The sequence below is a fragment of the Fundulus heteroclitus genome, chromosome 14, assembly GCF_011125445.2.
Source record: "Fundulus heteroclitus isolate FHET01 chromosome 14, MU-UCD_Fhet_4.1, whole genome shotgun sequence".
Lineage (NCBI taxonomy): Eukaryota > Metazoa > Chordata > Actinopteri > Cyprinodontiformes > Fundulidae > Fundulus > Fundulus heteroclitus.
In genome coordinates, this window is record NC_046374.1 from 26,124,303 (window position 1) to 26,144,389 (window position 20,087).

Genomic DNA, 20,087 nt, shown 5'->3' on the forward strand with positions numbered 1-20,087 from the left:
GAATTGATGGATGTTTTTGTTTTTTTAGCAGCTGAACAGACTACTCATTCATTCTTTTCTGTATTTATCACCAGCTATATCGCAACATTTACTAATATTATTGCATATGGCAACTTTTCCTGATATCGTGCAGCCCTACGCATCATTAGTGTGAATGTCATCACTTTTGGGCTCTGAATGAGTCAAATGTATAAATATACACCCTTACTAATACATAAATGTCATTTAGTAAGTTGCACTTGGACCATGTGCTTTTTATAACCATCGACAGGCCTCCTAAAAAAAAAGGTATCTGATCAGAAATGGTAAAGCTCAGTTAATATTGTCGGTTTTTATTGTAGGTTTGGGGTCAGCATTGTTTATTAGGTGGGTTTCAAAGATCTTGAGGAAGTCACATGATGTCGACCAAAACCACTGGTCGGGCTTTTGCTCTAGATCTAAAAGTTATTGGAGCTAAATTAGCTCAATCTTTGTCTTGTCTGACCATAAAAGCTTTAGGGGGATGACGGAAACTTGAGAACGGTCTCCTTAATACGAATAAAAACTGGTTTTGGAAGTGATTAGGACAAGCAAACATCTGGAATGAGCGAACCTTAAAACTGTGCCAGACGTTTCTTGGCAGGAAACCAATCAAACTAAGTTAACTACCAACTCTGCCACAGTCAGGTATCCAGAAGCTTGTTGGCCTCAACAAAGACGCATCTTGCTAAAGGTCATATTAGACCAAATACTAGTCGGGGGTACTTCTATATATCAGAGCCTGTGTGTACAATTCTGACCCTTTGGTTGGATTAGAGAAAATCTACAACAACTAAGCTCAGGCTAACGTGTAGCGTATGCTTACCTCTTGGGATCAGAGAGGTCGATGTTTGTGCCGAATTTGATGATCTTCCCAACCGGTTTCTGCTCTCCACTAAAAAGAAATAAAAAAATGTTGGCGTTATAACACATTTCCAAACTTTCGAGCGCTCTGGCAGCTCATGCAACACATACTTGTTGCTCTCTTTAGAGCCCTCCTTGCTGGCATCAGCGCCCACGGGGGGCTTCTTCTCCTCGTCCTCGTCCTCCTCGTCGCTGCCCTTCTCCTCCTGCAGGCTCTCCTGGAAGCTGGAGGCCTGGTACTGAGCGTACTTGGCGATGGTGGTGTAGGAGCGGCTGCTCTCGCAGGGCCACGTCTGACCCGTGCCGCTGGCGTTCCAGTTCTCGTCCGCGGGCTGCTGCACCTGAGTCCTCACCTCGACCGCCTGCTCGGCGCTCGCCTCCACCAGAGACTTGGTGGAGAAGAGTCCCAGGTCTTAAAACGGGAGGAGAGGAGGGGAGGGAAAAAAAGCTGGTAAACGTTTTGAACAATGATCCAGATTATCTCCCTAAAAGCATCTTAATCAGCTAAAAATCAGAAACTAGAAATCTGCGTAAGACTCCAGGTTTCCTAACGTACTGAGTCGAAGGGATCCAGCCAGTCCCCTGATCACCGTAACCGGGTTCTTCGGGTCTGTGCAGAACTGCAGCAGGACCGGCGAGAAGGCGTCCCTCTTGCTCTCCAGCTGCAGACAAAAAAAAGGGGGATTCTTAACGACCACCAGGGGGCAGCACGTGCATTTATCACCTGATTCCCTTTCCTATGAAATCAGCCAAACCAGCAGCTCAGACATCAAAGCTTGGACTTACATAGATGCTCGGGGTCGGAGGGTTGAGCTTCTCCCTGGGAATGGGTTCCTCTGAGCTGATAATGGGTTTGACAGAGAAAGCTTGCAGCAGATACGACTCCTTGAATTTCCCCTTGACGCGAGCCGCCCTGAAACCACAGCAGAGAGCAAACAGCATGAATGTTGTGGGTATATATACGGTTGGAGGAGAAACATCCGGCGGACGTCCCGGGGAATCCCTCTTACTTGCAGGAGCGGATGATTTCGCCCGCGGTGTTCTTGATGCTGATCTCGGCCAGAGGGATCCTCTTCTCCTCCACCTCCGAGGCGATGAAGGTCTCCCGGTCGCCGCTCTCCACCTTGATGAGGCGAATCTTCAGCTCCTTGGGCGGCCCGTCCGACAGCGCCTTCAGCTTCAGCAGGTCTTTGGAGCCCAGCGACGAGCCGGCATCCCGGCCGCTCCTGCGCTCGGAGGAGGTCTCCCCCCCGGAGCGCGAGGTCCACTCCGCTTGCTCGCCGGAGGAGCCGGCGCCGTCCCTCCGCTTCCTTTTGTCTGACTCGCCATGAGCCCTGTCCTTCTCAGACTCCCGCCTCTGGAGGTTGAGATCGCCCAGAACTCGGCGCTCCTTTTTCTCCTTGTGGCTCTTTCCGTCCCGGTGGCGCTTGTGGCCGGAGCCGGACGAGGAGGAGGAGGAGACGTCGTCTCTCCTCTCTCGGTGCTTCTTGCGCTCCTTCTTGTCGTCGTGCTTCCTGCTGCCGTGGCGGTGCTTCCGTTTCTTGTCTCTGTGCTCCTTCTCAGGCTGCCGTCGGTCCTCGGCCTTGCCGCGTCCGTCGGCTCTGTCCAGCGACTGTCGGCACAGCATGACCTCGCAGCTCTTGCCCAGCTCCTTCAGGGACGACTCGGAGATGGTCGTCAGCTCCTGCTCCTTCTTTATGGCGTCGACGAGCCTGACGGCTTCCCTCTCGTCTCTTTCCTCCGTCTCCCCCTCGTCCGTCCACACGTCGCTGTCCTCCGTTTTTAGCTTCTTGTCCTCCAGCAGCGAACGGGGGAAGGATTTCCGGAGCGGGGCGGCAGGACTGAACGGCGGGCTCGTGGAGTCCGACGTGGGAGAGCCGCCTTGCTGCTGGCGGCAGATGTCGGGCCCCAGCGACAACGACGACGAGTACTTGACGCCCACCAAAGCCGACGGTGGCGGTCTCCCGAAAGGCCCGCCCCGATAGGTGTACTTCTGCTTCTCCGACGGCGTTTCAGACCTGCTGTTCACCCCCGTCTGGTGGAGGTGGGGCGTCTGGGGCGGCGGGGAGCACGACATGGCCTCAGAATCCTCTTCGGATTCTTCGTCAGCCTCGCTCTTGGTCTGCTCCGGGAGGCCGTAGAGCTTCGCCAGGTCGCTGTGTCTGTAGTTCGTGTTGCCCACGCCGCTCTCCATGTCCACGGTCGCCCTGGTGGCGAGGGGGACGCGCGCAGCCTTGTGGTAGTCGTCCTCCTCCTCCAGGGAGGAGGTCCGGCTGCACGGGGAGGCCAGAGAGCCCTGCCGGCTCAGCACCGGCGGGCTCGGATTCGATCCCAAATCCTCGCGGTTGGGCTGATGCTTCGTGGCGGGGATCAGGTCCGGGGCGCACAGGTAGCTCCGGATGGGGTCGGCGCTCGGGACGAAGTGGCGCATGAGACCCGCGGAGCCCGTCTTTTCGGCGCCGCACATTTCCTCCTCCTTCTGGATGGACTCGTCCAGCATGGCCATGATGTTGGCCAGACCGTCGGGGAGCATGGTGGCCATTTCCGAGGCCTCCTCCTCAAACTGAGCGCTGTCCGACTCCCTGTCCGAGCCGCTTTGGGCCAACTGCTTCCCGCCGAGCGCCCTGGCGGCGCTGGAGCCGGAGGATAAAGGCGGCAGGGGGAGGCTGTCTCTGGAAAACGCCTGGTAGAGTTTGGGGGGCTCCCTGATTGGCGGGAGGTGGTGCTGGTCTTTGGGTTGGCTGGGTGCCGCCTGCATTGCCGGGGGCTTGTTGGGATGGGCGGGCTGGTTGGGCCCTGAGGTATTGAGCGTTGATTGGGGGTTAAACGCGGCGCCGTTGCTCCACATCTCCCGTTGGCGCTGCTTCTCTCTGGCGTACTCGGTCTGCGGGGTGAGCGGAGGGGGGCGGAGCCTCTCGGTGGGGTTGCTGGGGGCCTGGGCGGCGGGAGCGGGCGGTACGCCCCCGCGACTCAGCCATGGGTACGGAGGAGACGCCTGGGAGGCGGCAGGCGGAGCCGCTGAGGGAGGCGTGGGAGCAGAGAGGGGGGGAGGTGGGGGGACTGCGGGGCCGGTTCCCGAGAGGAGCCTTTCCAGGTTTTCGATGGCAGTCTGCTCTTTTCCTTTAGCGCCGCAGAGACTTTCCTCCTTCTTCTTCTCCTCCTCAAGTTTTCTCTTCTCCTCCTTGGCCTTCTCGATTTCTCTCTTCTTTCTCTCCAGCCGCTCAGCTTCTCTCCTCTTTCTCTCCTCCTCCTGCCTCTCCAACTCCTTCCTTTTCCTCTCCCGCTCTCGGTTTTCCCGCTCCAGATTCTTCCTTTCCTCCTCCTGCCTCTCCCGTTCCCGCCTCTTCCTCTCCAGCTCCAGTTCTTCCATCTCTCTCCTCTTCCGTTCCTCCTCCTGCCTCCTCTGCCTCTCCTGCTCCAGCTTTTGTCTCATCTCCAGCTCCCTCTTTTGTTTCAGCTCTTCTTTTTTCCTCTCCTGCTCTTCTCGGTCTCTCCTCCGCCGCTCCTCGGCTTGCATGTGCCCCTCCAGCTCTGCGTCCAGCTTGTCCAGGACGTCCCCGATCGACTGAGGGACGACGCTGGAGGAGCGCGGCATGGAGAAAACCCGTGTCGACGAGGAGCTCTGCTGCTGATTCGGTCTGGACTCTCGAGGCGAAGCGTTGGCGGAGGGGAGGGAAGCTGGGCAGTACGTGGTGGGGGAGTTGGGAAGAGGGTTGGAGTCTCGCCTTGTGATGACACTTTCCTCTGCCCTGTGGTGGCCCAGGGAGAACAAAGGCGGTGAGGAAAATGGAGGCGAAGCTTGCTCCAGGGCATAGTACGGCATCTTCCCCTTGGTGGGCTGGGATCTTGTGGACTCCTGGTGCTGATGTCTAGGCAGGTCGTGTTGCTGAGCCTGGCTCCTCGGACACCCCGGCTGCAGCACAGAGCCCGTCTGAGACGTGGGGCTGCTGGAGTCCCTCGGATCCATCGCTCCCCTCCAGCCGTTCTGACCTGTGCGGTTGTTCGTAGAGCAACCAGTGGGGGGCGACGTAGACAGCGGCGAGGTGTGGGCCACGGCGGCCCTGTCGGCGCCTCTGCCGTAGCGGCTGACGCAGGACGACAGGGACGCGGGGATGTTGGTTGTGATGACGGGCGTGCGGGTGGAGCTGGTGGGGGGCGCGGGGGCGGCGACGTGGCGCTGGTGCTGGGGGGGACCTGAAAGTCGACCGTCTACAACCTGATTGTGGCTCTGCTGGGGCTGAGGTAGCAGACCTGGAGGCGTGTAGACCCCCGACTCCTGGGAGAAAAAAAAAAAAAAAAAAAAAAAACACACAAACACGTTACATCAGCGGGAACAAAGCCGGCACAGACTACTTTTTATGCAATCAGCAATCCCTCGTACAGAGCATGCATGAAGCAACAGTGGAGAGGAAAACTGCCCTTCGATAGGAAGAAAAAAACCCTCCAATTTTCAATGAATAAGAAACAAAACATTCTATACATCTGTTACAAAGGTTTTATTCCAGGAGAAACACAACCCCCCCTCCTTCCCTTCCATACGAGCTGGAGTGACACACTCACCAGGGAATGACTGCTGGGCCTGCTCTGGTATCTCCAAACCTCACTGGGACCACTTTGCTGCTGCTGAGGTACTGAGGTGCTGCTGGCTGGAGGAGGGGGTGGAGGAGCGTCCTGGTGCCGCAGCCCCGGGTGAGGCTGGAAGTGGCTGTAAGGCACACTGCTGCCGCTGCTGCCGTTTTTGGTGCTGGTTGCAGGAGCGTTTGCTGGTGACGACTGAGCCCTTACCCGATGGTCTTTGTCTCCCCTGGTGGGAGTCGGCGGCGCGTGGCCCCCGCAGAGCGGGCTCCTCTGGCCGTGGAGACCACGGGCGTCCGCGCCCTGGCAGGAGGGGCTGAGCTCCAGTTTGGGGCCGGGGTGTGGGTAGGAGGGATGAGGGGAGTGGTGGTTCGTAGCCTGAGGTTGTAGCACGTCTTTCTGGAGCTGAGGAGCGCATCCCTGGTTGTAGCCTCCCGGAGAAGAGTTTGGTGGAGAGGGCGAGAGGTTGGGAGAGGTCTTTGAGGTGTAGCTGCATATCCCTTGTTTATTACTTTCCTGGTCAACCAGAGTACAAGAGGGAAAAAACATCAACCACATGTTCACCTAAAGGTTAGAGCTTGCATTTCAAGGAAAGCAGTATTTCGGCAGCCGTCCAGACCTGATGCTCCTGTGGATGTTTCCTGTCGGACGTCTGGGGCTGCCAGAGGACGCCGTTGTCCTTGTGAATGGGGTTCCAGAAAGCAGGCTTTGCGGGGTGGTGGTGGTGGTGGTGAGTTGCCGTCTGCTGCTGAGACGGCGACGCCAACTGGCCTGAAAAATGCTGCATCCCAGAGTTGGGTCCCTGGACACATCAGACGTACAGAATGAACAGATACGTCCGCCGGAGAGAAAGATCACAGCCTGGAGGACAGGAAGTGTAACCTTACAGACGGTAATCGGGTGCTGCGTACCTGATCCAAACTCTTTCTCCTCTTGCTGGGACCGGGATTGTCCTCGGCTGCCGGATGTGGGGGTACGTGCAGTGGCGCTGGAGGGGTGTGCTGGATGACGGAGTGCTCCCCCAGAGGAGCACCCGGTCTCTTCAGCTGACCCCCCGGCATCCTCCCTGGGTAGCCTCTCTGCTGTGCACAGAAATTAAACGACCTTTGGTTAGTAGAAGCTCATTTATCGCAGCCTAAGCAGAACGTGTCCGTCGTGGAAGCACTCAGCGGCTGTATTGGGGTTGCCTTCTGTCTATATAGACGAAGAAATAAGATCGCGGCCAATTAGAAAGGCTCCTACCTGGTGCACCTGAGCCCGCATCTCGTCTCCCAGCAGTGGTGGACCCCGGGGATCCTGAAAACATTCCCCCCCAAAACAAAGCGGATGATGAAACCAACATAGAAGAAAACACGAACAGACGGTTGTTTCTCACACTCCCGCTCCCCCTCCTCACCTTCAGCAGTGGGTTTGGTCGGTTAGGAGGAAGATGTGGGTTGAGCAGATGTGCACCGCTCCCGGCGTAGCCATTAAAGAGGCGCATGGTGTGGTCGCCGGGCAGGGACAGCGCCGGATGGCCGTGAGGCGGGTGGTGGGAGTCGTACTGCTGATCCCACACTCTGTGAGGAGGAGGAGGAGGAGGGGGATGATGAAGATGTTGAGGGGGAGGCCTCTGCTGCTCCCGATGCATTCCTGGGAACATTGCTGGCGGGAGATCGAGCTTTTCGCCTCCTCGTATCGGCCTGGACATTTCGAATGAAACAGTTAGAACTTTGGCACGTCACAGGAAAAAAAAAAAAAAACATATCAGGTTACAAGGTTTCTGTTTTACGTCATCTTTACTTTTCAAATGTGTCACCGAAGCGGTAAAGGGCTGCGTCTGCATCCCATACATCATGCCTTCAAGTCTCTGCTAAACAAACCCTGACAATCAAACTGCTTTTTGGATTAAGTAAGGGTTAATTTATGGAGTTTAGGTCCAGGCCAGTCTAAGGTGTTCAGCTTTTACGTAACACATCAACAAATCCATAAAAGGGTATGAATTATTCCTCGAATTTAGCCTTTAAACCTTTTAAAATCAGGAGCTGCAAATCAGTGGCCAGAAACGTTTGTAAGGAACACCTAATCTTAATGACCTGCCTGACTATTATCAGTGAACACTCGGCTTGAATGTACAAAAATCATCGCCTTGATAAGCTTTTAGCCTGGGACTGGTGAGACTCTGTAGGCGATAGCATATCAAAGAGAGGATAAGCTTGAGCCAATCATTGTGTTTATATGTTAAATTATATCCCAGACTTCCAAGAAGCCAGCTAAAGGAGACGGGGCCTTGATTAATAAATGCTAATCCACTCAAAACGCAGTGAAGGGTTTTTTTCTTCAGGAGATCTTACCCATTGCTTAAGTATTTACTGTGATGGTTTAATCCAGCCAGCGCTCCAGGAGGTAGATGGGGAAGTAGCTGCTGTTGGTTCATTGCAGGCGAACACCTAATTGGGAACAATCAGCAATGAGTGGACGGACGGCATCACAGTTTTAACAGATTAGCGTGAACTCTGCATTCAGATTTACACTTGAAAGTTTCATTATACTTTAAATTGAGCCGTTCAACAACCCCCAACCCTTACCATCCAGCACCTGCTGTATCTATAGTGACGATATGCGTCACTAGATGAGAGAAACGTACATCCGCTGTGTTGCTTTAAAGCTCAAATGTAGAAAGAACAGAAAAATTGACTCCATTTAGTACGAGGGGTGCAGAGAAATCGTCAATTTTCAGCTTCTTTGTTCCTAAATGTCGACTCGCCAGGAGAAGCTAAAACATGAACATTTAAGTCAGAAGTAGCTCAATAATTACAATCTCTACTCCTCCTGTTCATCTAGGATTGCCACCAACTTAGAAGTGGACCTAGGCGAGTGGGGGGCCACTTCCCTTACGGTAGTAAACAACTTTCTCTCATAATACTGGGGTAATACGTACAAAAGTAATCTAGATTCACTTATCAAACTTCAGAAAAAAGCCTTACGAATCATTCATAATGTTGGATTTAGAGATCATACTAATGCACTTTTCTTAAAATCTCACATAATGAAAATCGAAGACTTAATCAAATTTAAAACTCTTGCTGTAGTGTGCAAAGCAAGCCGTGATCTACTTTCTGGCAATATACAAAAAAATGTTCAACAGTAGAGAAGGGAATGATAATTTGAGAGGAGAATTTGTGTTGAGAAGATAAAAAGTCTTAAAAGTCTGGGGCTCAGCCAAGCAGGAGTTGTGTTGTGGAATGGGTTAGATATAGAAATAAAAAGGAGTACCACGCTAAGACAATTTAAAAGCAGGTATAAATATGTCATCTTTAAAAAATATGCATGTAACCCAAACATTTAAATATAAGTACTGCTAGATATCTTCTTCTGTACAATTGCTTTAAAATAAGACACTGTATTCATGTAAGTGTGCTTTGATTTGTAATGCCTTTTTATCAAAAGACTGCACATGTTACATGACATGAATATTGTAATTGGGGGGTAGGTTCTTATAAGTTCTCAGAACTTCTACCTACTCCTTTTGAGCACTACTAAAATGTCTTAACATTTCAATGTAAATCTTACTTGTATTTTTGCTCAAAGAAACTGAAAAAATAACCACCTTGGGCTAGGTCTGTTTAAAATATTCCTTTGCCCCCCCCTCTGACACTGTTAAATGGAAGTTCCACGTTCAAATCAAAAGTTCCCAGCTCCAGTTTCCAACTGGTGGGAACAAGAATAAAAAGCTGCACTCTCCCAGCTCCAACCTACAGCCGGCGAGCTAAGGGACGGCGAGCAAAGAGGAAACGCTGCGTGCTCGTCGTCAGGGTTACAAACCTGGCAGGCGGCTGCCAGGCGCGGCCGCTCACGGGAGGCCATGGCCCCCGGCTGTGTCCGTCCAGGGGGAAGGAGTCCCGTGTGCCTCGCCCGCTCAACTGCTCCACGGCGTGATGCATCCAGCCTGGGAATCATCGACACAGATTATTTTATATATCTATATATATGTGAAAATAAACGTTTTACTGCATCTACACGGCGAGGGAAGCTACTCACCAGACTAGCTGCGTCCGTGAAGCCCTCCACTGCAGCACAGAGAGAGGGCCTCACTCCAGCACTGAGAAAAACCAGCAACGCCCGACTCCCCCTGTCTTCAGCAACAGGAGCCTAAAAGGCCAGCCGGCTGCAGGGAGAGACACACAGGAGAGCTTGTGTTGAGACTGAGGGACACAAGAGACTCGCTGGGGAGTCGACAAGCGCCGCCCGGCTCGCTCCGTTTACACAGCGCCGTGACAGAGAGACAGTGTTGTGTCTGCTCGGAGGAGATAGGCTGGGAGAGACCTACAAGGGCAGCTAAAGCTATGAAAAGAAAAGGCACATTTAGTTTCTTTGTCACGGGTTAAAGTTGCACGTTGGGGCCAGTAGGAGGCAGCGGCGAGTTAAAGCTGCACAGAACGGGATTATTTCTGAGGCCCAGATGGCTCGGCGGGGAGCTCACCTATGAGTTACTGTAATCCCAAACACGGAGCTCCTGATAGAGGGGAGAGACTAAGAGCGAGAGGCTCTGGTCACGCGCCAAGAGTGTGCAGCGCTGGAAGACAGCCAGGCTGCACGGTGGCATTAGGCCTGTGCTGCTGCAGAGAGAGGCCTCGGCTCTCCTTTAACTGGGTCTGTGTGTGTCTGTGTGTGTGTGTGCCCAGTGCGTACACTAAAGTTTAATCTCATTACAGCAGGCGTGATAGAGACGAAGGGTGGTGGGGGGGGTGCCAGCGGCAACAGACGGTCTGAACAGGATGGAAGGGTAGATTAGGGAGGAGAGATGGAGCGCAGGGTGTGAACGGCGCCATGAAAACACCCGTAGACACCTTCCCTCACACAGGGGCCGCACAAAGGAAGGCACTGGAGGAGGGAACAAAGGAGCAAGACACGACTCCATGTTTTCTGACGCTGTAGAGTAGAAATACTGACGGGGAATAACGAGCGGGAAGCGAGGCTACCAACGTATCGCCTGCGCTTTAAAAGAAAAACAACAACAAAGTAAAACTGTGTGAATCCAGCGGATAGCATGGTGGAGACCAGGATGGAAAAAAGGAAAGTTAAGTTTTTTAATCATCACCCAGATGTTTTAAATGGCTCCTTACTCCTGACTCCATTTTTAAAGCACACAGTCGAGGCGTGTTTGTGGTACAATAAGCAGGGTGCTTGCTCTTTTTCCAAATTACAATTCCAGACTTTTTTTAAAACTGATATTTTTTTCCCCCAAGACCTTAACTTTATGTACTTGTATACTTGTGTGCCTACTGCCTACTTCATTGGTTGAGATTGTACAAACTGTTTATTAGAAATGTTAATTTTTATAGGCTAGTATTCAATGAATAAATGCATCATTCACAGTAAATTATGCTTTTACTGATGAAAACGTTTCAAAACATGAAAATCACAAGTACATGACTTTCGCATCAAACAAGTGTTTGATTCCATTAGGCTAATACAGTAAGTGACCAGTTAGTAAATTATAGTTTTATAGCCTACCTTCCTATTTCTCATTTCACAATGCCTTTAAGCATACTGTAAAATTCTACCACACATTTTTTCCCCCATACTTTATTAAGACTTTCACACAAAATTCAAGACTTTTCAAGGTCTGGAAAACAGTGTTTCAAAATTCCATACTTATTAAGACTTTCAAGACTTGCGCAAGCACCCTGAATAAGGCTGCGAGAAAGAGAGTGAGAGCTGCAGCAGATAGCAGGAAGTAGGATTACAGTTTTCTCCTTTTTAAATTTTTCATCCTCTCTTTCATGGGACGTCCCGCATTTAGGGGGGTACGGTGGTTAGCATTGCCTGATGTAGCAACGCTAACCATTAGCCGCTATAACAAACACCGGAGACCGCTTAAAGTTGTTTGCGTCTACTTTAGAAAAGTTAAACCTGTTTTATGGCTATTTACAGTAAATCCACGTCTGAATCAGCAGGTGAAGACTTTCCAAAAGCCTTCCATTTGAAGTCTTTCTGAAAAAAAGCCACTCACTGAGGGATACTGCAGCAGCCTGGAGAGCACCCCAGGTTATGACTCACTCCTCCTGCTCAGCAGAGCGCCGCACACTTCCCCTGGTCTTCCCAAATTAGCCGCGAACATGCGTAAATGTTCCTCCCACCGGTTCCTCTCCTCTCGCCACCAACACTGGACGTCTCTCTGTCTGCTTAAAGCTCCCCACGAACAGGCCTCCGTTCCCGCCCCACCCCACCGCGGCGCATCAGGCTCCTGGCAGGCGCTGCTGCGCGGCCCAGATAGGCCGGCCTCGGCTGCAGAGAAGCACCCCGCTGGGCTCACCTTTCAGACTTAGCACCGCAGTTATGGATTCACAGTTCTGTCGGACGTCCTCTCCGGCCGCCGATCATCTCTCTGGGCTCTCCGTCAGACCTGGAAAACAGGAGACGCTTTTGTTGTCAAAGCTGTCAGGGAGGCAACACGCGGAGCGGGGATCTGTTTAGGGCTGCAGGTGCTCTACCTTAACCCGGCGCTGATGTTAAAGTCAAACATCAGGGAATGCTTTCAACATGCCACTCACGCAGATACGATCTTATTTAGCCTATTTCCATGTCTGTAACGACCCGCGTCGCGATTACAACCCAGCTATGCTTTAAAATAGGAGAACAAACAGGATGGACCTATGAAGGGACGCTGATTCTGCAGCCAGTGAAGCTGTACGTTGTGATAACAGCTGCAAATAGGCCCAGGTGTCACAGGGTCACGGTTTGAAGACCCCTAAAATGTTCCCGCACAGGGTTTATAGGACATTTATACTAAAAAATGCTACAGCTAACATTGATATAATTTTCAATACTCTATTATTATAGAAAACCAGCACCCCTCGTGACCCCATGAGGAATAAAGCGAGTCAGAAAATGCATGGATGTTATTATAGAAATAGAAGAAAAAAGTAGAAACTTTCTGAAATAAAAGTAATTAGATTATGTCATTCATTCTGCCGTTCATATTTTGTAAATACTATCTGCCATTTCCTTTTAATATATCTAAGCCTACCCCCACTTAACTTATTTAGGCAAGGCAAGGCAAATTTATTTGTATAGCACAATTCAGTACAAAGACAATGCAAAGTGCTTTACATGATTAAAATATAGCAAAATAAAACAGAATAAAAGCAAGTAGGAATAAAATGTAGATAGAAAAAACGAACAAAAAAGTGGTGATTCAGTTAACTAGAACAGTTGAAGGCTATCTTAAACAAATGTGTTTTTAATCTTGATTTAAAGGAACTCAGGCTTTCCGCACTTTTACAGTTTTCTGGAAGTTTGTTCCAGATAAGTGGAGCATAGGAACTAAATGCTGCTTCTCCTTGTTTAGTTCTGGTTCTGGTATGCAGAGCAGGCTGGAGCCAGAAGACCTGAGAGGTCTGCATATTTAGGTCCATACATTTCAGTACAATGTTTTTAAAAACTCAGGCATCTTTGTTGTTCCCATTAAGCTGAAACGAAAAATAAATTCATCTTGAACAGATCAGAGCTGTGCTGCGTCTCCCGTCTGACGGCAGGATTCCCGCCTCACGCCGACACGATGGCGAGGCTGACGGAGCGGTTTAACAGACACAAACCGGACTGATGTCACTCCACCGGGGAGAGCTGAGCTCAGCCGTTCCTCATGCGAGGAAACAATCATTTAATAAAAACACAGAGGAAGAGGCCGGCAGACTGCAGCGGCCAGGCTAGAATCACAGAGGGTGTGTGTGTGTGTGCTGTGACCCGTCCACTCCGTCCATTTGCTCACAGCCACGGCAGCAGCAGGGTGTGAGAAAACTGTCAGTCCACACAGACACCAAACCCCCGGTGCTGGGTTCCAGCTCAGGTCTCGTCGCCTCAGCAGCACCACCTACAGGAACCTGTGAGCATGCGCGCTAATTACTGTTATTTTTTGGTTTGGTTGGGGGGGGGACACCCCGTTCCACCCCACCGATGACTCAACACTCTGGAAAAGGGCTTCCCCGAAAGCGGGCGTCCTGAAACTCCACCCCCCCGCGGGACGCCGCTTACAGTCAGGTGACCGTGGGCGCGTTTCTGCATCACCGCCGATGCGAAAGCGGTGGGAAAATTTGTCGGAGTGCGTGATGTCACTTCTGCTCATCTGAATCGAGTGTTTACACACACAAACAGGATGTGACGGGGTTTCTCGCTCGCCAGAGAGAGAGCGAGAGAGCGAGAGAAATCAAACCACCGACCTGCAGGCCGATAAACTTCAGATCTAGATCGATCCGAATTGGCGAGTGAACCAGAGCCATTGCTTTCACTTCCACCGCAAAGCCACAACTAGTTCCAGTGTCTCACTCTGCGGTCCGACAAATCGGAGAGTCCGCCCCCCCTTTTTTTTTTCAATTAAAACACACCCAGATGATGAACCCAATGAGAAATCCCCCCATGGCACAGCATGTTGAACAGAAATCCCCCCCCAGATGACGGCATGCATCAGAGAAGCCTTCCTGTCAACACCCTCAGTGCTGTGCTTGCAAATTATCCCCACCAAAAACAAAACAAAAAAACAACAACATCAGCTGGGGAGAACCAGCAAGGCAGAGAGAGAGAGAGAACCGATGAGGTGAATCCCAGGTCTTTGCAGGAAGGTTTGCAGCATCGCCGCCTGGAGCGGAGGGGAACAAACGGATGAAACAAAAACACAGAGCCTGGTTGAGGTTTGCAGCTTGGGGGGCCAACCGGGGAGCAGCGGGCCGGCGACGCCGAGGCCAAGCCCGGCTGACAGAAAGCGTCGGAGGCCGCCGAGTAGCAGGAGGTTGTGTAACAAGTCAGCGGAGACGCAGCTTGATAAGAAACGGGCAGATCGGGTTCGGAGAACAGGCAGGAGGGGAGCTGTGCGTAGCGGAAAGACCAAGCTTGGGTCTCTTTCTGCCTTCCCCTCCCTCCCTCCCTCGGCCATTACATAATCAGCGGCGGATAGAGGCGTTCTGGAGGAAGCGCCGAGGCGTTTCGCTTTCCCCCTCACATTCGTCCTCCCCTGCACGTACGCGCCTCCGTCTGCGTGCCAACGGACGTCATCGCGTGCCGATCCCAGCCGCCGGTGCGGGCTGACTTCATCACGTCGGCCTCCTTAAAACACACACACACACGCTCAAAATAAAAATCAGAGGGTCAAACGAGGACGCGGCGAGTGGAGCACTGACTCCATCAGTGTGGGCCTTCGTTTTCTTTAGCAGCATCTGGGCTGAGGCGGACGGCACATAACTGGGTTAGTGGGCTGCTTCTCTCACAGAGAGCCGCGGCACCGAGCACGGTGGGGGGTGGGGGGTTGGGTGCTGGGGGCAGGAAGTAGGCCCGCCTGAAGGGGGTTCAAATAAACCAGGGCTTCCTGTGAAACAGATGATCTCTCTTTGTTTTTATCCGTCTGCCTTCTGACTAATACTTACCTTTTTTTTTTTAGTTCTGGTGCGTAAAGAGAGAGCTAAAAATCTGCCCACGCGGTTCCTAAAAAAAACACGCCTCAGAGAGTCACACGCGTGGCGTGAAACACAGCACGCGTGACTCACTCAAAGTTTTTTTTTTTTGTTTTTTAAAAAAAAAAAAAAAAAAAAAAACAAGCCGTTTCAGCGACAGCAACCACTGGCCGCGTCCTCAGCTACTCTCTAGTTTCTGGTAAACGTGAGCCACGGCATGAGTCCGCTTTTCGCAGAAACACAATGGAAACACCAGCCTGGTTCTGCTTTTCGAGCCCAAAACATAAAAAACAAAAAATGACAAGCTCGCCGTCTGGGGGGAAACAAAACGAGAAGGAACGGGCGAGCACGTGGAAGTACGGCGTCAGTAAGGAACCTGGAACAGTGAAGGGGACGTGGGCGTCTCGTTGGCACCAGGCGCCGCCGGCACGCTTGAGCGACCCCGAAAGCCCCCAAAACTTTCTGTTCCTCTTCTGTTAGTCGACCACATTTAGAGGAAAGACGCTGCCACTCTGTAATGGAACAAGCAGAACTCCCCTCCCTTTGTTCGGTCTGCCTCCGGTGCAGTGAGAACATCTCAGACAGTCGCAAGCGTCGGCCTTGCCCACGGTTACCAGGGCAACTGGCTGCATCTTTACTTTCTACACAGGAAGAGCTTCATCATCGGGGTTTGTGTCAGGCCTCTATGATCAACGTGTTTACAGCTGCCCCCCCCTCTTCCTTCCCTGGCCTCCCAACCTGCCTCGTCAGCATCAGATACCGTGTGTGGGCCAGAACCACGCGGCGTACCGCTTTATCACACGTAACGGCAGCGTGAGCGCAGATGGTCCGGCGCAGCCTTTTTGTTTTGTTTTTTTTTTTTTTTTTTGTTCGTCCCGCTTCTCCTCAGAACGCGCCGCAATCTTCCATCGGCGAAGCCGTGACGCAGGTTGGAGGCCGCTCTCTCGGACATTTAGTCTAGAAAACATCCAAGGCCTGTTTGGAGATTCCTCAGATACCGGCGCCGCCGGCTCCGGGCAGGGCGGTTCTTCCCAGCTGGGCCGGAGATATTGTTTATCCAGCAGCCGGCGCAGGACACAACTCGGAAGGAATTTGCTTCCCCTCACCTCGTTTCACCCCCCCTGCCTCCTCTGAGGTGTGAGAGTCTTTTGTAGCTGCCGGCGTGAGTCACGCAAACCCACTTTTCCACTGTGCCATCCCCACCATCATCGGTGGAGGAGAGCCAGACACGAGGGGGAAACTTTCCCTTGGCTCTTACTCGGCGTGACGTGCAGAGCATAAACAACTCCTCTGTCAGCGTGTAGAGGCGATGGAAGCAAAGCTCGTGGCTGCCGATGGGCAAGGCAGTCCTAAAAAAAAAATAAAAGGATTATGCGCTGCGTTTGTTGCAAGGATTGCAGGACTTTTGGTCTTCTGGCCACAAATCTGTTGGTGCGTTCAGCCCGGACCCACTTTAACACGAGCATCGCTCTAAAACTACCCTAACCCTAACTAACCCTACAGACTTTTCTTTCCACCACTTTTTTAATATATATATTTTTTGTGCATTCAAAAACTAAATGGACACACAAATGTCCCGCAGAATTTGATTCGGCTCAGTTGCTCCGCAAAAAAAAACAACAAAACAAAAACAAAAAAAACAACCAAAGCTGCTAATAAATATGTTAATATTGCCCAAACTTCCAGATCAGCAACAAGTAGCTTAAATATGCAGCAGGGTTGGTCCAGCTTTCGTCGTCAGGGTGTAGGCAAAGCATCTACCTATTCCTGCGCACTGCTGGTCAGGTGGCTGAAAAAGCCTGCTACACGTTTCCCCCGGCAACAGGAAGGAACACGTCACCTGCTGGGAAGCAACTTCAACCTTGGCGGGGAAACCGATGGTGCAGGTTTTTTTGGTGCCACGGTTTTAAAAACTACAGCCGGCCACAGGTGCAGGTAGCCCTACCAAGCAGCCCGGAAACACCAGCTGGCTTTAGGGTCGTTGTTCCGTATGGAGCAGAACAGCAACGAGGTGCACCAGAACCACCAGCACGTCCCCCCACCAGGTGTGATGTGCTCAGCCTCAGCCAGGTGCGCTGCTGCTCACACCCAACATTTCGCCCCAGATCCATAACCGGCCTTCTGACATGGGGTGGAGGAATTCCTCACTTAGTTAGCAAGATTTTCCTCCATAAAGCTACTAAAAAGAAAAAAAAAAAAAAACGCCCACTCTGCAGTTTTGTCAAGCGCCTCTGCTGCCTTTAGTGTCATCCGCCCATCGAGGGGAACTGAAACGCCTTTGATCGACTCCCTTTAAACGCTCAGACACTGAAGCCGTGGCAAATTCCTCATCAGGTCCCGAACACGGAGAACTCCTGACCCGCTGGGGCGGCGTAGGGAGGAAGGGACGGGGTCCCGTCACGTGTCTGCCCCCTCCCCACACACTTTTCCTTCTCTACAGTTCTGTGTCACTGTCTGGATCAAAAGCAGCATCCTTTTACTGGAAGAGGCTGCAGCGGCTTGGTGTGACACAGCAACACACCCCCACCCCAACTTGTTTCACTCTGAAACACAGACACTCAGACTGCTGTTATTGTGAGAGCAGCGCAGGGAAACAGTTTCTGATTCCCATCAACCGTCTGAACAAAGCAGAGCGTACTTCAGCCGTATTTTCCCTGTCAATAAATGCTTTTAAAAAGTAGGCCTACACGTTTAATGCTTAATCCGCTCTGTTTGTACGCCGCTCTGCGACGTCACCAGAGACACAAGCATCAGACTGGCACCAAGTGGTGAACGCCGGCAGAAGAGTGGCTTGTGACATGTCAGCTGACGTATTCTGAAAGAGGATGGGTTGTGTGTTTTATGTTCAATCAATGAACACTTCACATCCAAGACGTAAAACCACATAAGACAACAAACGGTTGTCACGACGTTCCAGAGGAGAGCAATGAATAGATTTTGATCAGTCTTATAGAAAAGCCTGGCGAGTAGCTTTAACAAAATCAGGCTTCTATAAATCCCATTAGATCAAAGCTCTGAGCCAAAGGGTGTCAATTCATCTATTAAAAAAAATATATATATATATATTTATTAAGGCCTTTGTTGGGCAATGGTATAAAGCTTGATACTCCACATTACTCCAGACTTTTTGAATTGAGAAAGCTTCCGAGAGAGGAAGCGAAACGTCTTCAACTACGAAAAACAAGTCCAGTTGCTTTGTTTTTACTTCTTTTTGGAATATATATAGTGTACCACAGGGTTCTGTGCTCAGTCCTGAACCTTTCATGTGACACAGACACACAGACGCTTCAAAAGTCTAAAATTCACTTTATTCGAAGATGACGCCGCACCACATGAACACTTTTGGTTGCATAAAACATTCACACGCGCTTTACCGCTCATGATCACGCAAAAAATAAAACCAGTTTATGCGAAACAGATTGAATGGTTCCCAATTAAAACTTGCTTTTACACGTCAAGTCACAAAATGATTGTACGCTTTTCTAGAAATCCATCCTCCAACCGTGATATGACAAACGTGTTAACCTTTCAAATCTCCTCAGACGCTGGCTGTAACCCCTGACTCATATTATCCATGAAAATGAGCGGCGCTTTAGGGGAAGCTCTCTCCTCTGCTCACGCAACTTTCGCTCCTCCCCTCCCCTCCGCGGGGCTCTGTCACTTTAATATCCCTCCGCGCTCGTGACGTCATCGCTCGTAGTAAAAAACCGGGCGGCGACTGCATTCATTCACACGCGCTCCCCTGTTGAGAGCTAGGGACGTGCGTGGGCGGGGACACCAAAGCGTGCGTGTGAGTGGCTGACTTTACAGCCTCAGACTTCAAAAGAAGACAAAAAAAACAACAACAAAAAAAAAAAAAACTGCTGTTTTCCATGCCAATCGATCCGAGTGATAGGAAGTGAGCCATCAAAGACCCCATGCTGGCACACTTTGTTGATTTCTGACCTCTGCTCTTTTACTGCGCGCAATAAAAAAGAGCTTATAAGCCCCGGTGAGGACTCGCTTTACTCGAGCTGGACAGAAATAGTTTAAGCAGTGTGCTTAAACTAGCTTTGAGGATAATTACGCACTACGCGCGTAATTACGCCAACGACAAACCGCTGGATACCAAAAATCACTCACAAGTCCACGACTTCTGGAGTCAAACAGCGCATCGATACGACCGTGAGAGGCGAGGAGCTTTAAAATGGGAGGAAGTAGCCCCTGTTGACGCCTTAAACGCGATAATTACGCATCAACTCCCGCTGACCAAAAGAACCCGAGTGGCCAGACTACCCCTGAAACCCAGTGGACAGCACCAAAACATCACCCTTCCCCCCCTCTTTAAAAAAAAAAGAAGAGAGTAAGGTGATGCAAATCACTTCCTTTCAGTCCGGCTCTTTGTGTGCGTAAGGATTGACTGAGGGGGGTTTGATGGGGGTCGCAGCAATCCATTCACTTATACGGCTGGCGACCCCCGGTGATCCTGCCCACCCCCACTCCAACTCCCTCACCCACGCACACAATGCCGTGAGATCTCCTTACACATGCAGTTTTCCCCTCATCCTCGTGTCCTCTGGCGACACACAGAGGACCGGTTTGTGCCATAACATCAGAATTTAGGTCGTTTTCATTCATAAAAAAAAAAAAAAAATTAAGAAGAGGAAGACACGCCAACTACGTTGACGCTGAGCCACGCGCAGAAAGTCTCCGGTAAACTTTTTCAGCTGTTGCACGGGAAAACGGCATTTGTCACCAAAAGCAAATTCTGGTGGAGGAATTACTCATTTCCACCTGCAGAGACTGAACGGGTCCGGTAAATGTGAAAAATCACCGTGGGTATGAATTAGGTATTCACGCGTGGGATCAAAGAGAGTCAGCTGTTCGGGGTAATTTAACCAGCAGCCAAATCCCCCCTTCCCCTTACCTTATTATCTAAAAGTCACACTCGCTAGTTTCATACCCGTGTGTAGTTTTTTTTTCTTTTCTTACTGGGTTATTATAACTAAAGTAAAGTTGAGTTTTTGTTAATGTTTTGGTTAGTACTCACCGTGGTTGTCCGGGTTTAAAACAACCCCCTCCCGAGAATAAACCCGACGGAGTTAAATATCCGCAGTAGTCATGTGTTGTATCCCAACTTAGAGCAGCTCCGAGTCCGCAGCCGGCTGGAGGAGCGCGCGGCGCTATAATCCTTGATATCAGCGGCTTCCTCCTCCAAAAAACAGC

The 20,087-nt window shown here is 51.1% G+C and overlaps 1 protein-coding gene across 6 annotated transcripts in view; it reads right to left on the bottom strand.

Moving 5' to 3' along the window:
- kdm6ba (lysine (K)-specific demethylase 6B, a) overlaps nucleotides 1–20,087 on the bottom strand; it is a 62,388-nt gene that overhangs the window by 6,034 nt on the left and 36,267 nt on the right. For 2 of the 6 annotated variants that reach the window (XM_021308619.2, XM_036146626.1), the window contains 14 exons: nucleotides 11,756–11,845; nucleotides 9,478–9,604; nucleotides 9,262–9,385; nucleotides 7,791–7,886; nucleotides 6,854–7,139; nucleotides 6,700–6,753; nucleotides 6,369–6,539; nucleotides 6,077–6,259; nucleotides 5,443–5,973; nucleotides 1,893–5,158; nucleotides 1,669–1,795; nucleotides 1,439–1,544; nucleotides 994–1,294; nucleotides 845–913 (listed from right to left, as the gene is read on the bottom strand). In XM_021308619.2, coding sequence (XP_021164294.2) covers nucleotides 845–913; nucleotides 994–1,294; nucleotides 1,439–1,544; nucleotides 1,669–1,795; nucleotides 1,893–5,158; nucleotides 5,443–5,973; nucleotides 6,077–6,259; nucleotides 6,369–6,539; nucleotides 6,700–6,753; nucleotides 6,854–7,139; nucleotides 7,791–7,886; nucleotides 9,262–9,380 — 5,309 coding nt within the window. In that variant the 5' untranslated portion in view covers nucleotides 9,381–9,385; nucleotides 9,478–9,604; nucleotides 11,756–11,845. Of the gene's footprint in view, nucleotides 1–844; nucleotides 914–993; nucleotides 1,295–1,438; nucleotides 1,545–1,668; nucleotides 1,796–1,892; nucleotides 5,159–5,442; nucleotides 5,974–6,076; nucleotides 6,260–6,368; nucleotides 6,540–6,699; nucleotides 6,754–6,853; nucleotides 7,140–7,790; nucleotides 7,887–9,261; nucleotides 9,386–9,477; nucleotides 9,605–11,452; nucleotides 11,614–11,755; nucleotides 11,846–19,911; nucleotides 20,056–20,087 lie in introns of those variants that run through there. The other 4 variants (XM_012882874.3, XM_012882876.3, XM_021308632.2 and 1 more) reach the window with 4 other exon arrangements.